At 44.7% G+C, this 15,471-nt stretch overlaps 1 protein-coding gene across 1 annotated transcript; it reads left to right on the top strand.

Moving 5' to 3' along the window:
• Nucleotides 1-1,965: 1,965 nt before the first annotated feature.
• CDK5RAP3 (CDK5 regulatory subunit associated protein 3) lies at nucleotides 1,966-14,474 on the top strand. Its single transcript, XM_069064313.1, has 14 exons — nucleotides 1,966-2,113; nucleotides 2,432-2,477; nucleotides 4,037-4,168; nucleotides 4,967-5,067; nucleotides 6,101-6,149; nucleotides 8,905-9,083; nucleotides 9,336-9,472; nucleotides 10,208-10,352; nucleotides 10,748-10,858; nucleotides 11,545-11,626; nucleotides 12,328-12,416; nucleotides 13,235-13,440; nucleotides 13,857-14,028; nucleotides 14,142-14,474. Exons 1-14 carry the CDS (start codon nucleotides 2,108-2,110, stop codon nucleotides 14,205-14,207), a joined length of 1,521 nt encoding a protein of 506 aa, XP_068920414.1. The 5' UTR covers nucleotides 1,966-2,107; the 3' UTR covers nucleotides 14,208-14,474.
• The last annotated feature ends 997 nt before the right edge of the window (nucleotides 14,475-15,471 follow it).

Consider the following 15,471-nt stretch of genomic DNA (forward strand, 5'->3'; position numbering starts at 1 on the left):
TGCAGAGTTTTTACTCCTATTCATCTGAAATTTTATTCTCTGACACAGAAATCTGTTCCTGACCCCTAGAAAAGGACAAATAGTGTAGGTTACTTCTCTGGTAACATTCCCCATTGCTCTCTACAACTCCTCATTAATGGAGTGGCAACCTTGAAGTTCCCAGATGTATTTATGTACTATCATTAGACTATGTGATAATAATTGGTATTGGTCCCAAAATATTGGTGGATTCTCACTTTTCCTACACAAACTGGCAGTCACCAACCCAGACACCAGATGGTGCTAAAGGGGAAGAGATAAACTTTTAAAGAGCGGGACTGTGTTATGTTTTGTAAGTTGTAAGGAGCCTACATACTGTAGTAGATGCTCAATAAAAATTAGTGCCCAATAAAAACTAGCAAATGGAATGAATGAGGGAGTAGAGAGTACTACTGTCCTGATATAGTGATGTGAAAGACCTGAGCTTTGGGGAATGGGCTTTTGGGCTCTGGTTACGTTAGGAAGGACATTTACAAACTGCAGTGTGCCCAGAAGGCCACCAGGTTGGAGAAGAGCTTCAATACCTTTTACATTTTAACAAGAGAACACAGGAGATTTGGGGTCTGAAGAAACACAGGAATGACATATGGAAGTTTATTGTCTCTGCCTTTCCAGAAGTAATGATGTTGGCACATAGTTAAATAAATTTGACTTCAGCTTGGTAGACCCTGAAGTGCTATATAAAATTGCAGTCAGTTGTTATGTGGAGGACACACATCCAACACCCTGCCATCATTAGACAGACACCATAATCAAAATTTGTCCAATAAGGGGGATGGCTGCCCTGGGCCTTTCCCTGCCACCTCCCACCATCCCTTGGGACCAGTGGTAACCAGTGAAACAAGAGGGAGGATGTTCATCCCTAGGAGGATGATACAGTGGGAGGATATGCTCCCTGTCTTCAATTAAGTTTTTCACTTGGAAGGGAGATGAAACTTCTTTTCTTTAACTCTGGTAGTCTATAACTTGTTCTTTTTATAATTTTTTTTTATAAACCTGGTAATCTAACTTTTTTTCCTATAACATTTTTTTCTACAAACCTGGAATTGTCTATAACTTTTTTGGTTTTACAATTTTTTTCTATAACCCTGGTACTGTCTATAACTTTTTCTTTCTATAATTTGGTCCCCCCCCCCCCAAAACCCTGGTACAACTGGTATAACTTTTTGGTTCTATAACTTTTTTTTCTATAACCCTGGTATTGTTAATAACTTTTTTTCTGTAATCTTGGTACTGACAAGTTTTTTTCTATATATTTTTTCTACAATCCCTGGGTTATACTTTCTATAACCCTCTAAAACCCTCCATCTCCAGGGGGCAGCGAGCTCCTTATTCCTGGAGATCAAGTTAAGGCTGAATGACTCGTCGGGGACGGAGCAGGGGAGAGGAAGGTCCTTTCCTGTGGTGGCATTCAGGGACTCTATGGCCAGAGCCACAATACCCTACGGGAGAAGCAAAGAGGCCCCAAGTTCTGTTCTTGGGTGGTCTCCCTTAAGGAGACGGGCAGAGAACGGGAGGTTGTGGGCCGGCCCATCTATTCTACAGTTAAGAACACAGGAGTTCTGGGTCCTGGCCTTAAGAAATGGCTACAACAATAGTCAGAGCGCTACTTTAGGCCTCAGAGCCGGAATGGGGAGAACATCTGAGGTCACTAGGATTGAAACAACACTTCCAGCTGAGACTTGTGGGAACTCGGGAGGGTAAGGGACCAACAACGTCGCTCTCGGACGCAGCCTGCTGGCGGAACTTCCCAACCCAACTACAGTTTCAGCCCGGACTGGATCTGCCCGCCCTCTGAGGACCTCCTCAGACAGAACCTTCCCCACTAACTCCCATTGGCTCTCCTTCCTCTTCTCCCGCCCTCTTCCACTTTAAGCCATTAGGATCCGAGCAAGGGGAGGGACATACACCTAGGCCGTCCCGATTGGTTGGTGAGAGGCGATACGTGGCTTTTCGGGAGGGACACGTGGGTCTTAGCGACACTTAGTAAACAACCAACCCTGTGTATGAACTAAAGTGGAGGGAGGCCCACCTTTCCTAGAAATACCGGAAGCGGAAGGGAAGAAACATGCAGGTCTGGGGGGAAAGGGTCTCGTAAGGGTGGGAGGGCTAATCCCCGAAAGACACTTCAATTACGAGCTCCCTGTATATACCTCAGCCCCACCCCACCTTACCAACCCCTCTTTCACGCGTCTCCGCCGAGGTGGCCAATAGAGCCCTCCCCTTCTCACCCCTTTCGCCCGAGCACCCCATCCTGAGGTGATGGCTGCTGGACCTTCTAAAACTTCTAGATATGGGCGGGGCTCGAGCCAAGGGAGGGACAGGGTTCACTGAGGTTCGCTCACGCCCCGCCCCTTCAGTCACGTGCTGCTTCTCCGTTGTTTCCCGCCAGGACCACCAGCACGTGCCCATTGACATCCAGACCAGCAAGCTGCTTGGTACGAGGTGGTGGAGGGGCCGGATCGGTGGGGGCTGGGGTCGGGCTGCGGTCAGGCTGGGGTCCTGGGATGAGACTGTCAGTGGGTAGAACCTATACTCAAAAACAATCTCCCCAGGCTCTGATCACCAGTTGCCTACTTTCCTGGTGCATGGTAGCCCTAGTTGTGGATAGAGCCCTCCAGTCTGGGTGTCCAGTCCCATCTCTGCTGCTCACTAACCGAGTGACTGTGGAGAGGGCAAGGCACTTTCATTCCACAGCATCCTCTGTGAATAAGGAAGATGGACTGGGTAACCTCTAAGCTCACTTTTCATCTCAGAGGGCTTGTTCTTGTTATCATAGAAAGCACTTCACAGATCATTTTAATCCTCTTTTTTCTTTTGAGGGGGGAAGGAAAGGCAATTGGGGTTAAGTGACTTGCCCAAGGTCACACAGCTGATGAGTGTGTTAAGTGTCTGAGGCCAGATTTGAACTCAGGTCCTCCTGACTTCAGAGCCAGTCCTCTATTCACTGATTTAATCCTCATTTTACAGAAGACTTAACCAAGAGGGGAAGAGTAACTTGCCCGAAGCAGCAGAGCCAGGTCTTCTGACTCTGAATCCAGAGACCAGGGCTCTTTTCTTTGTCCCTTGATGCCTCCTTTGCTTTGGGGGAAGAGGTTGACTCTTGTGGTTTATTTTATCTGTAGGCTGAGCTTGCATTGTCTCTGGATTCAGAGGATCTGATTTCAAATCATGCCTGTGATGATTTCTGCTTGTGTGACCTCAGGCAAACGATTTAACCTCCTGGGGTCTCAGTTTCCTAATTTGTAAAATGACAGGGTGAGGCCAGAGTGGCTCTGAAGCTCCTTAGTTATCCTTTCTCTGCTCCCTGTGTAACTTTATCATAGACTGATCATGGATGTTATTGAGTTTAGCTTGAAGAACATAGGTAGGAAGTAGGTAGAAATCCTGAGTTGGTTCTCTCTATGAGCCTGGTAGAATAGAGCAAAGCAAACTAAGTTCTTCCAGTTTTATAGCCAAGGTCAGAGACAGGACTTTAACCCAGGGCTTTCTGACTTCAAGGCTACTCCCTGTTAACTGGGCCATACTGCCCAGGATCACAGATAATAGGATTTTAGAGCTGAAAATGACCTTTAGAGATCTAGTCCAACTCTGTCATTTTATAGATGCAAAAACAGGCCCATGGGAGATGACATGCCTCAGGTCACATAAGTAGACCTTGAAGTAGAAAAGCCAGGTATCCTCTTTCTTCAAACCCAGTACTTGTTCTGCTATACAACACTTACTTGTCTTTGCCGACTTGAGCTCTTCCTGTATCTTTGTATTAACTCAGTTATGTATAAAGTTCATATTGAATAGGAAGTTAAGTTTTCAGGGCCCATTTTGCCACTAGCTTCCCTATTAAAGTTTCTTTGCTTCCAAATTCTTCCTCCCTCAGACTAGTTATTGCTCACTGAAAAGTAAATAGCAGATTTCTGTCCTTTCTTGGGGATCAATGCCTATTTTATGTGGTTTGGGTAACTCCTGAGAGACTGTTGTTTGAGTGTTTCTGTTGCAGATTGGCTGGTGGACAGAAGGCACTGTAACCTGAAATGGCAGAGCCTGGTGCTAACAATACGAGAGAAGATAAATGCAGCCATCCAGGACATGCCAGAAAGCCAGGAAATTGCACAGCTGCTGTCTGGATCTTGTGAGTAGATCAGGCACTTAGCTGTTTCATTGTTTTGTTGTTGTTGTCACATCACCTAAATTTCCCAGTATATCTATCTCTCCCTTACTCTCAGATAGCTATCCTTAATTTAAAAAAAAAATCACCCCTATTCTAACATATCACATCAACAAGGTATCATACTCTAGTCCCCCACTTCTAAAAAGAAGGGATAGACGTGCATTTCCATCTCTTCTTTGGGGCCAAACCATTAGTTTTTTGTTATTGTTCTTTCCAGTTTACATTGTTGTGATCATCATGTATATTGTTTTCCTGATTCTGCTATTATATTTGTATACTGAAATTTGTTTTCCATTCTCTCTTTGATGGATATCTGCTTTTTTTTCCTAGTTCTTTATTACTACACACACAAAAAGTACTGCTAGAAATATTTTTATATCTATATTTTCTTTTTATCATTGGCTTTCTTGGGATATTTGCTTAGCAGTAACACCTTTGGGTCAAGGACTAATTCGCAGCTCCACCAACAGTATATTTTGTGAGGCATTGAGTTTCTAGCCTCTCTTTTTGAGTAAGGCAGAAAGTTTGACATATTTCAGCTGAGCTATTTCCTGTGCCCTTAGCAATTTCAGAATAGTTTCTTTTTTGGGAGTGGGCTTCTGATTTCCCCAGATTTGGTAAGGGAATGGAAGCATATGCCTTTCACTGTTATTAGTAAGGAACTGAGTAAACAGTTTCCCATCAACCTTTAGCCACAGGAGTAGGTGGGGAGTGGATTTTGCAAGTACTGATCAGCTTTCTATTTTCTATGGCTTTCAGACATTCACTACTTCCATTGCCTGAGAATTGTGGACCTCCTCAAAGGCACTGAGGCCTCCACGAAAAATATTTTTGGCCGATACTCTTCACAGAGAATGAAGGTGACTGTGGATCAAGGGGTTGGGAACATCCCAACCAATGAATCTGAGCTTAAGGGAGATAATGTGATCTAGTGAAACATCCTAGAAGTGGAGTCAGGAAAGAGCTAGGTTTGAATCCCATTTCCTACACTGTGTGACCATGGGCAAGGCACTGGACCTTTCTGAGCCAGTTTCCTCATCTGTAAAATATAGGTACCTGTAGTACCTCTTTTTTGAAGGTAAGATGAGATAAACTATGCAAAACACTTTGCAAACCTTCACATGCTTTATAAATGCCACTTATTATTTAGGTTCTTTTTTTTGCATTATTTAGATTCTTTCTAGTGATTTCTGGGCCTCAAGACCCTATCATCTCTACGGTCTCTTCTAGCTTTAAATCTTATGATTCTTTGAAGATTTTTAAGAATAAATTTTTTTTGATATATTTTTTCAACATCACTAAAATTTTCCCTAGTGTTTTTCCATCTCCTCCCTCCCTCCTAGAGAGCCATCTTATGTAACAGATAATATTTTTAAAGGAAAAAAGTCAGCAAAACCAATCAGTACATTTAAAATGTCTGAAAATATGTGCAGTGTGCCGCACCACTGGACTCCCAGCTCTTCAAGGGTGGGACTGGGGTAATGTTCTCATATTTCTTCTTTGGAACTATGCTTATCCTTTGTAATTTAGCAAAATTCACTTCTGATTGTTTTGTGGTTCTTTCCATTTATATTATTGTAGCCATTGTGTATATTGTTTTCTTTCCATGCTTCTCTATATTCATAGTATTTATCATTTCTTACAACTCAGTAATATTCCATTGCATTTATGTACCACAATTTGTTTAGCCTGTCCCCACTCTTTGAAGATTAATATCACCCTTTTTTTTTTTCAGATTTATATAGAAACATTTTGTGAAACTCCTCTCTGCATAGTAAATGCCAGTGGAGGCTTCCCTTTCCACTTTGTTTACATTTCAGACTTATGCTGCTCTGGGGATCACTTGCTTGACACCATGTGTTAAAATAAACTGGGGTTCCCTTCTTATTTCAGGATTGGCAGGAGATCGTGTCATTGTATGAGAAGGACAGCACTTACCTAGGTAAGGTGACCCAACCCAGGATACAAGGAGGAAAGTAGATTCCCAAATGTTTCCAGGAGCTTACATGGGCTTTAAGTTGGTGTGATAGTAATGGCAATTAAAGATTCCCCTGTATTGGCTTGGTTTTCAAACTGATTGTGTTAAAACCCAGAGCTTGTTAATCCCACCTGTGGGATGGACTTGTTGATGTGAAAAGAAAGTCCTGAACTGGGAGGAGCTGGTGACGTAGATTTGGAGAGACAAGAGAGAGGCAGAAGAACTTTTTGGAAGCAGCACCTCGTGGAGGCAGAGAGAGAGACTGAGAATTTCTGGGGGCCACTTTGAATTGCCCTGGACTTTTGAGACCTGCCCCCTGAGCTGCCAAGGACTGAGGAGACATGGCTGTTTTGCTGGTACTTTGTCTGTCTGTTTTGATGTTGTTTTGCCAAATTTGTCCACTGGTGAAAGACAGTCCTTTTGTTGAAGAAGTCCTGGAACCTGGCTGCTGGCTAAGAGATCCTGAGACTGTCCTGCAGACAGAGAGTGAATACTGTCCACTGGTGAAGGACAGTGCTGTTGTTGCAGGGGTCTGGGAACCTTTTGAAAAGAAAGTCCTGAACTGGGAGGAGCTGGTGACGTAGATTTGGAGAGACAAGAGAGAGGCAGAAGAACTTTTTGGAAGCAGCACCTCGTGGAGGCAGAGAGAGAGACTGAGAATTGCTGGGGGGCCACTTTGAATTGCCATTACTATCACAGTTGGAAGCATAAGCTGTGGGTATTTGGGAGGCAGAAGGATTTCCACTAGGTTTGCTATATTAGTAGGGAAATGCTACAGATGAAGCTAAATTAGATTTTAATGAAACATTTGATAGTCTTGTGCTATATTTTGGACAAGATGATAGCACAGTTAGTTGGGTTTGGATAAATAATAAATATAATGGAATATTATTGAACTGTAAGAAATGATGAATACAGAGGAGCACAGAAAGAGAACTGTATACACAGTGATTACAGAGATGTAAATGGGAAGAACCATAAAACTATCAAAAATGAATTTTGAAGAGTTATAAAGAACAAATGGCTACACCCAAAAAATTGTTCTTTGTTAGCCAGAAAAGAGGTGTCTAATGATCTATCCTTTGCCCTATGCTATTTAACGTTTTTTATCAGTACTTTTTTTTTTAAAGCAATTTGGGTTAAGTAACTTACTCAAGGACACGGCCAGTTATTTTGTGTGGGTGCCAAGTATCTGAGGCCAGAACTGATCCTGGGTCTCCCGACGCCGGGGCCGGCACTCTTACTCACTGTGCCACCTGGCCGCCCCTTATCAGTACTTTTGATAAAGACAGAAGGCATGCATGTGTATCAGATTTTCAGATGACCTGAGGTTGCAGACAGAAGCTAACACATAGATGGCAGTTAGGATCCAATAAACTCTTTTTTTTTTTTTTAAAGCAATTGGGGTTAAGTAACTTGCTCAAGGATACACTGCCAGTTATTTCTGGGTGTGGTGCTAAGTATCAGAGCCCGGATTCGATCCCAGGTCATCCCAACTCTGGGGCTGGTGCTCTTACTCACTGAGCCACCATGCCACCCCTAAGCAATTGGGGTTAAGTAACTTGCTCAAGATTACATGGCCAGGTGTTTCTGGGTGGGTGCTAAGTGTCTGAGCCCGGATTGGATCCCAGGTCATCCCAACTCTGGGGCCAGTGCTCTTGCTGTACTACCTGGCCACCCCCCAATAAATTCTTAACAGTCTAGGGTGTTGAATGGAACCTAATAAGATGAAACTTCAAAAGAATGAATATAAAGTCTTTACTTGGGTTCCAAAATCAGCTTCCTAGATACAAGGTGGAACAGAACATGGCTAGATGGCAGGCCATGTGAGAAAGTTCTGGGGTATTGTCTGAACATAATAAGTCAGCAGTGTGGGATCCCCCAAAGCTAATTCAGCCTTAGACTTCATTAAGAGAGGCAGGAGGGTTTGGACTCAAGAAATGATGGTGGTGTTTGTTGTCCCTCTGCCTTGGATTAGGGTCTTCAAGCCTGGGGACCATGTTTTAGGAAAGATGAGAAGGTGAGAATGGCCAGAGGAGTGTTGGTGAAACCAACATTTCATATGAAGATTGGTTGAAAGTATTTGGGATATTTAACTGGAAGGGAAAAAAAGGCTTAGGGGATACCTGACAGAATCTGGAGGGCTATTGTGGGAAAAGGGGATTAGATTTTGTTCTGGCTGCCTGTAGAAGGTAGACATTTGAGCAATGGGAGGAAGTTGTAGAGAGGCAGATTTAGGCTATGTGTAAGGGAAAAACATTCTAATAATTAGAGCCATTTAAAAATGGGCCATGTTGCTTTGAAGGCTGGATGGCCACTTAGTGTATGTTTTAGAAGAGTTCTTGTTCAGGTAAACATTAGACTAGACAGGCTCTGCAGTCCCTCTCCTGTGAGATTCCGTATCTCTGTTCTCTCATTGTATTATAAGAATGATCAAAATCAGTGGGGAAGGGTGAGCTTATACTCAGCAAATGCCCCTTGTGTCCACAGAACTTATCTATTTGTGTATGTACGTGTATATGTATTGTGTGAACACCTTTACCCACTAGCTGCTAAGATGTATCTCTGTGGAATACAGTAAGGGCAGTTCCCCCCTCCCCATCCTGTACCATCTAGAACAATGCCTAGAGGTTGTTTACTCCATGAAGAATCCTGGAGGAAATTTGCCTTCTGGTTTGAGCTCTGAACTGGTTTTCTTGCCTCTTTCCCTCACCCCCAGTGGAAATCTCCAGCCTCCTGGTACGGAATGTTAGCTATGAGATACCCTCCCTGAAGAAGCAGATTTCCAAGTGCCAGCAATTGCAGCAAGAGTACAGCCGCAAGGAGGAGGAGTGCCAGCTGGGAGCTGCAGAGATGAAGGAGCGTTTCTATAACTCCTGCAGACAGTATGGCATCACTGTGAGTGACCTGTGGCCACCCTTCCTAGGCCAGAGAGATGGTCACCTGAGGCATTCTACCTCACTCTTTATCCAGAGCTGTAGAATACTGAATGGTATATTGTCCAAACTCCACTAGTCCCAGGATCTATTTGAGAAAGATTTCCTCCCCAGGTCCACTTTGCATGCTGTCTCTGACCTGGACTCAGGACTCCATTAAGCTGTGGCTTCCCACCATTTCCATATTAGTTCATGTCCCCTGTTTTCTCTCTAGGGAGACAATGTCCGAAGGGAGTTGCTGGCACTGGTGAAGGATTTGCCGAGTCTGTTGACTGAGATTGGGGCCAGAGTTGAGTCACTGTGGGAAGCTATCGAGCTCTACCAGGCCTGTGTGGGATTTGTGTGTGAGAGGTAAATAAGGGACCTTTTTACCTTTAGCACATTTCAGCAAATGCTTGTTAAGTGTTTACTATTTACAGAGTACTGTACTTCTCTGGGAGAGAGATATAAAGTTTAGATATGTATATTAGATAAGATAGAGTAATGGCCCTCATGAATCTAATAGCTAGTAGGAGACTATGACATATATAGTATGTGCCATATTTGTGACTATGGTCAGATTAGAAAACTGTGGTACAGATTAATATGTGCAAAATGCTGTGGGTGTTTGGGTAACTAGGGGAAAACTGTTGCCACCTTTGGAAATCAGGAAAGGCTTCTTGGGAAAGGTAGTATTTTAGCTGGATTTTAAAAGATTAGTATGAATTCATCAGGGGAAGGGAATGAGGAAAAGTCATTCCAGGCATGGCAGGAGCAGTGCAAGTAAGGGTGCAGAGGCAGGAAAGCCCAGGACATACGGGAACTATATTGGGTAATCTGATCTGGCTGAAATAGGAAGTATGTAAAGGGAAATAATAGGAGAAACAGGAGGGAGGAGTAGCTCATTCTTCCTGGCCACCACCTCTGCGTTTCAACTTATTTTTCATATAACACTTGGGTTTTCTGTTTCTAACTACCCATATTTAGCCATGAAAACAACAATAGCCAACAGTATAGACCTTGCCCCTAAGGAGAGGTGGTATAGTTCAGGAGTCCATAGTGATACCCTAACTGGACAGTGGGAAGGTAATGACTTGTGCGTTGAAGCCCCGCTGAACAGGTGGTGCCAATGCTGAGACGTGTGCAGAAGCGGGGAAACATGACTGTGTATGAGTGGAGGACAGGGACAGAGCCCATGGTGGTTGAGCGACCATGTCTGGAGGAGCCCCCTGAGCAGGTGGCGGATGATGCGGTAAGTGTTATCTTTGATGTGGAGGTTCCCATCCCAGAAGGGACCCATTACTCTTCTGTCTGTACCAGTAGCCCTGTCTACACAGCCCTCAAAGGAACACAGGGGAGAGGTTGAGTAAAACCTTGGGAAGACAGACTAGAGAGGCCTTGTTGGCCCTCTTGTTTTCTGGTCTGGCTCTTGAGCAGCTCTACTGGAGGGGTGGCAGCCTAGTCAAGAACCTAATCTGGAGGGTCATCTTTGGACCCAGTCACCCTCCTTGTGCTGTGCCATCTGACCTTTATATTTGGAGGTCAGAACATCATGAGTGGACATTGTGTTAGGAGAAACTCAGTAATAGGGAATGGGAAAACAGGCCCATCTCACTCGCTTCCTTTGTGTTCCATTCCATTTTCCAGATTGACTGGGGCAACTTTGGAATAGAATCAGCTTCAGAAGGAATTAACTATGGCATCTCCACTGAGACAGATGAAATTGACTGGGGAATCTCACTGGATCCTGATTCAAAGGTTAAGTTTTTATGCTTGAGAAGTCACCTTCTCTTGGTGATATCTGTGATTCCTACTTAAATCATAAGGGAAAACACCAGCACTCAAAAATGTTCTACTTGATACAGCCTTGTCTTCAGGAAATTGTATAATCCAGGATGCAGAAACTTTTCAAAAGTGACACTATCAGTTCTAAATTCTGTTGTCTGGGAATCAGGGCATATTTGTCGTAGGTTTCAATACACAGGCCTGGGAGGGGCATATAGTTCTAGTTATGGATTGGGATGCTGAAATGGGGAGAACAAATGAGAAGAGAGATTTCCTAATGTTGTTAAGTCACACCTGGTCAATTTTTGACACTAAGTTCCTTGGGACAAACAACTTCCTCCCCCTTCTACACCAGGGAGAATTGGAAGGGAAGGAGAGAGGATCAGAAGATAGCTTGTAAAAGCATTGGCATGGGTGATAGGGGAAGTCCAGGGGCACTGGTAGTAGTGGCTTCAAGTGCCAACTTTGCCAACATGCTTTGGGTTGTTGAGTTCTGCTATTGTCCAAGTCTGTATTGTTGAACTTCTCAAGATAATTAAAGTCAGGTATTTGGGCCATCCTAGTTCATTTCTTCTTTTTCCTGGTATGTAAATCATTTGTTCTGTGGAAGAATTTTTCCTGACCCTGCATCTTAATGGGATTTTTTGGTCAATTTCCAGGAAGCTTGTAATGAAGGAATAAATTGGGGAGATGGCGATGCTGATCCTGTGCAGATAACAGTACTGGAAGCAGGAACTGAGGGTAAATTTTCATCATTCCCTGCTGTCCGGGTTAAAAGCAGTGAGCTTGCAGGCTTCTTTGAGGTCAAGAACTAAGCATACAAAGAAAAATATACTTTAGTGCTTGAGACTTTTTCCACATTTGGTCTTATTCTTACATTCTTCTTGTGGGAAGATGGGATGATTATGATCAAAGGCTTGAAATTATGACGAGACACGCTTGGCTTTCTCTTTCCCAAGGCTTCTTTGGGACCTAAGTATCCACATGGCCTTTTGAAAACTGGTCTTGCCAAGTAGTTCCGGGAGTCACTGAGCTATGACATCAACCCCTGGGAATCATGTGGCCTTGGAGTAGAAGTAATGTAGTAACAAGGGTCTACCACTAGAGGATACTGTGGTATGAAACTTGGTCTGGCTTCAGAACTGTGTTGAGAAGGCTTTGTTGCAAAGCCTAAAATGTATCTTCATTTTAGATCTGTTTTTGTATCCTCCCATCGCTCAGCCAGGTGGTCTTTGGTCTCAGGCCCATCACGATTGAGACCATTCAAGAGATGCTGTGGTTCAGGAGATAGGGGAGGAGGGTTGCTGCTTTAGTGGAGGAAGGCTATGTTCTTACCAAGCCCAGGGAATGCCAGGGCTTCATGTTTATATGGCTTTATTTCCTGCCCTGGCACTCGAATAACTTTTAGGTTCTACTTCATTGTGCTGTTTTCCTTCTGACAGCTCCGGAAGGTGTCGCCCGCGGCCCAGACGCCCTGACTCTTCTTGAGTGTCCCGAAACCCGGAATCAGTTTGTTGATGAACTTATGGAGGTACTGGGAGCTCTGAGAAGTAGGGGAAAGGAGCATGACGGATTCTAGGGCAAGAGGAGAATTGTAAAATATGTGATCTTACTCTTACCTTTTTGTGTGTAAAGCACTTCCTGTGGAGATTTATCTCGCATCCCTGTCAGCAGCATGGTAAAGATAATATAGCTTTATGTTTGTCTCCTATGTGAACAATCAAGGAGTTTTAGCTTTATGGAATCCCATTTTTTAGAACAGAAGTTCATGGAGAAACATCTGATGTCTCTCAGCTCCTTTGCCCCAAGAGTGATTGCCTGAGATCCTTGATGCCATTCTACCCACAGAGCTCAGCCCCATACTTCTGCCAGTCTCTGTCTTTCATTGTGGTGAGACAAAGTCTGCCCACAATCTTCAGGTTCCCTTCTTTCTTTAGTTCAGTGGTTGTCAGAGTTTTTAATACACAGACCCCTTGGACCATACCCCACATGTCCTCTTCTGCTCGACCATCTGAGTCACTTCAGTTTTGCTCAGCTGACCTGTGTCATTTCTTATTGTCTAGGCAGGGAAGGGAGAGGAAGAGACTTAGGACTGGGTGGGGTAAATAGTGACAGATTATGAGAGAAGGACTGAGGCCAGAGTCTGCTTGAGTTATAGTTAGTAAGTTTCCAGAGTCACACAGAACAGGTAGACCCCTCCCCTTGCCCCAGGCACCAGATAAGGAATACCCTCAGTCTTGAATTTTGGATTAGCCTAAGGATCCCCAGTAGTTTAAAGATGCACTCAACTTTCAAAAATTTGAACTGAACTGAACAGCTGTCCTGACCCATTTTGTTCTCTTTTCTCAGTTAGAAATCTTCTTGTCCCAGAGAGCATTGGAAATGAGTGAAGAGGCAGACATCCTATCAGTGAGCCAGTTCCAGCTGGCTCCACCCATCCTGCAGGGTCAGACCAAAGTTAAAGTGGTTGCCATGGTGTCAGTTTTGCAGGATCTGATTGGCCAGCTCACCAGTCTTCGAATGCAACACCTGTTTATGATCCTAGCCTCACCAAGGTCTGGCTTTCCCCTGTAGTATCTGATGGCTTGGGTAAGAGTATGGTATAGGACTTCTTAGGGTCCTACATTGAGAGCAGCAGCTCTGAAGCCTATCTGGTTCTTCCTATTCTTTTTTTTACCCCTTAATACATCTCCCTGTTTCCTGATTTCCTCTACTATCTCCTTGTGCTTTCAGGGTTAAAATTGCCTCGGGGCTGGGATACCAGTTGCCAGGTGTATGTGCAGAATCTGTTTCCTCAGTGCTCAGAGGGAGGTAGCTTGCTTCTTGCAGAGGAAGGGTTTCAGAGTCTCATACTGGGGGCCAAAACATTGATCATACCTGCATATTGCCCAGGAAGCACAGTTAGGTCATGAGGCTGTGGCCCTATGATTGGTAATTAGATCCCATGCATTGGTCTGGGCTTGCTCTCCAGGTATGTGGATCGGGTGACCGATCTGCTCAGGCAGAAACTGAAGCAGTCTGACCTGCTGGCCTTGAAGAAGGAGCTGATGGTCCAGAAGAGGCAGGAGGCTCTTAAGGAGCAGGCCTCTCTGGAGCCCAAACTGGACCTGCTGGTAGAGAAAACAAAAGAGCTGCAGAAACTGGTAAGAGATGGGAATCAAGACTGCTATGTGTTCAGGTGGGCCCTGAGGCCAATATAGCTGAGCCTCTGCTTTCTGATGCCCTATGAGCCTCACTCAGTGTCACCATCTCACAGATTGAAACAGACATTTCCAAAAGGTACAACGGCCGCCCTGTGAACCTGATGGGAACCTTCCTGTGATGTCTCCTGCCTTCTCACCTGCTCAGCCTTTGTGATGGAGGTGTGCTGGACAAAAGGGTAATGGCATACGCCTCTCTATTTGGAAGAGCCTACAAATGGGACGAAAACCTCAAAAAACTATTGTTCTAAAGGGGAGATTTAGAAAACTTGCCCTTTGGCACTTTACTCTCTGTGAGTTGTCATGATTGGCTTTGTGGTCTGGTTAGCCAGTAACCATCGCTTTCAGTTTAGTGGGACTTAATTAAAAAAAAAAATCTTTGCATCTTGCTTGTGGTTTCTCACACAGTGTTGTTTCTCTAGTCCTAGAGCTTTTGTTTTGGGCTGTGCTCACCCATGTTCCTCCAGTCCTTTGGGCAGCTTTCTGCTTCTTTGGGAAGAGGGGTTAAGGATTTTTTCTGCTCTAGTTGTGGCAGTTGGGAGGTCCCCAGGCACTCATCTGCACATAGGTCAGTGAGGGAAGAGAAGGCTTCGCTGATAGCAGGACCACCTGGGGCCTTCTCTCTCCACAACCAGGCCCTTACTGCCACATGGCAGACCAGCAGCCAAAGGCAAGCTGGATAGAGCCAGCAGAGCTGTATTTTACTCTTAATCACAGCTCACCTTTAGGCAGAGGGAAGATGTGGCCATGGAAGGGAGAGTCTGACAAACAGAGTGGAGACAGGAGCATCACCTTCAGTAGCTGCCTCCCCACTTCCTACACAGACTTGCCCCATCAGAGCACCCCTCTCCCAAGCCACCTCCCGCCCCTACTCCCCAGGAAGGGGATGGAGGTGGGGGGGGTGGCCAGCAATTCGATTTTAATTTCATAGCAGAGCAGTTGATTCATGGCTCTTTGTCGCTGGCGTTGACTCCTGTAATGACTTTCCATCAAAATGAAAAGTGGAGTGACACCACTCATTATTCCTGCTGCTTGTTATCTCAGTTCTGGGGAGGGCCGCCCCCTCCCCACTGCCTTTCAGCTTACCCGGACAGTGAGTGATGGCCCCTATTAATCACCGACCCCGCGGACTTCAGCGGACACACACTATCCAAAGGAGAGAGATAAGGCAGCATGAACTGCTTGAAGCCATTCCTATCAATTAATGTCAAACCATCTCTTTTCCCCCCAATCCCTGCCTAGTTACCCTTCTTTTGGGGAGATGGAGACTGAAATGAGAGGCTTAAGCATTGGAAAAAAAAAAAGGAATTGGTCTTGAATGTTGAGGTAAAGCTGATCTTGAAATGGAAGGACATGCATTGAAAGTGAGTTGGGCATAAGTGGATA

Source organism: Petaurus breviceps, unplaced genomic scaffold (genome assembly GCF_028583685.1).
Source record: "Petaurus breviceps papuanus isolate PSGF00001 unplaced genomic scaffold, PetGlider_PUasm1.0 90630, whole genome shotgun sequence".
NCBI lineage: Eukaryota > Metazoa > Chordata > Mammalia > Diprotodontia > Petauridae > Petaurus > Petaurus breviceps.

Bases quoted from the DNA above. Each gene is read 5' to 3' on its own strand.
- CDK5RAP3 (XM_069064313.1), top strand. The intron at 9,084-9,335 runs GTGAGTGACCTG...TTTTCTCTCTAG, and splicing joins GCAGACAGTATGGCATCACT to GGAGACAATGTCCGAAGGGA. The intron at 12,417-13,234 runs GTACTGGGAGCT...CTCTTTTCTCAG, and splicing joins TTGTTGATGAACTTATGGAG to TTAGAAATCTTCTTGTCCCA.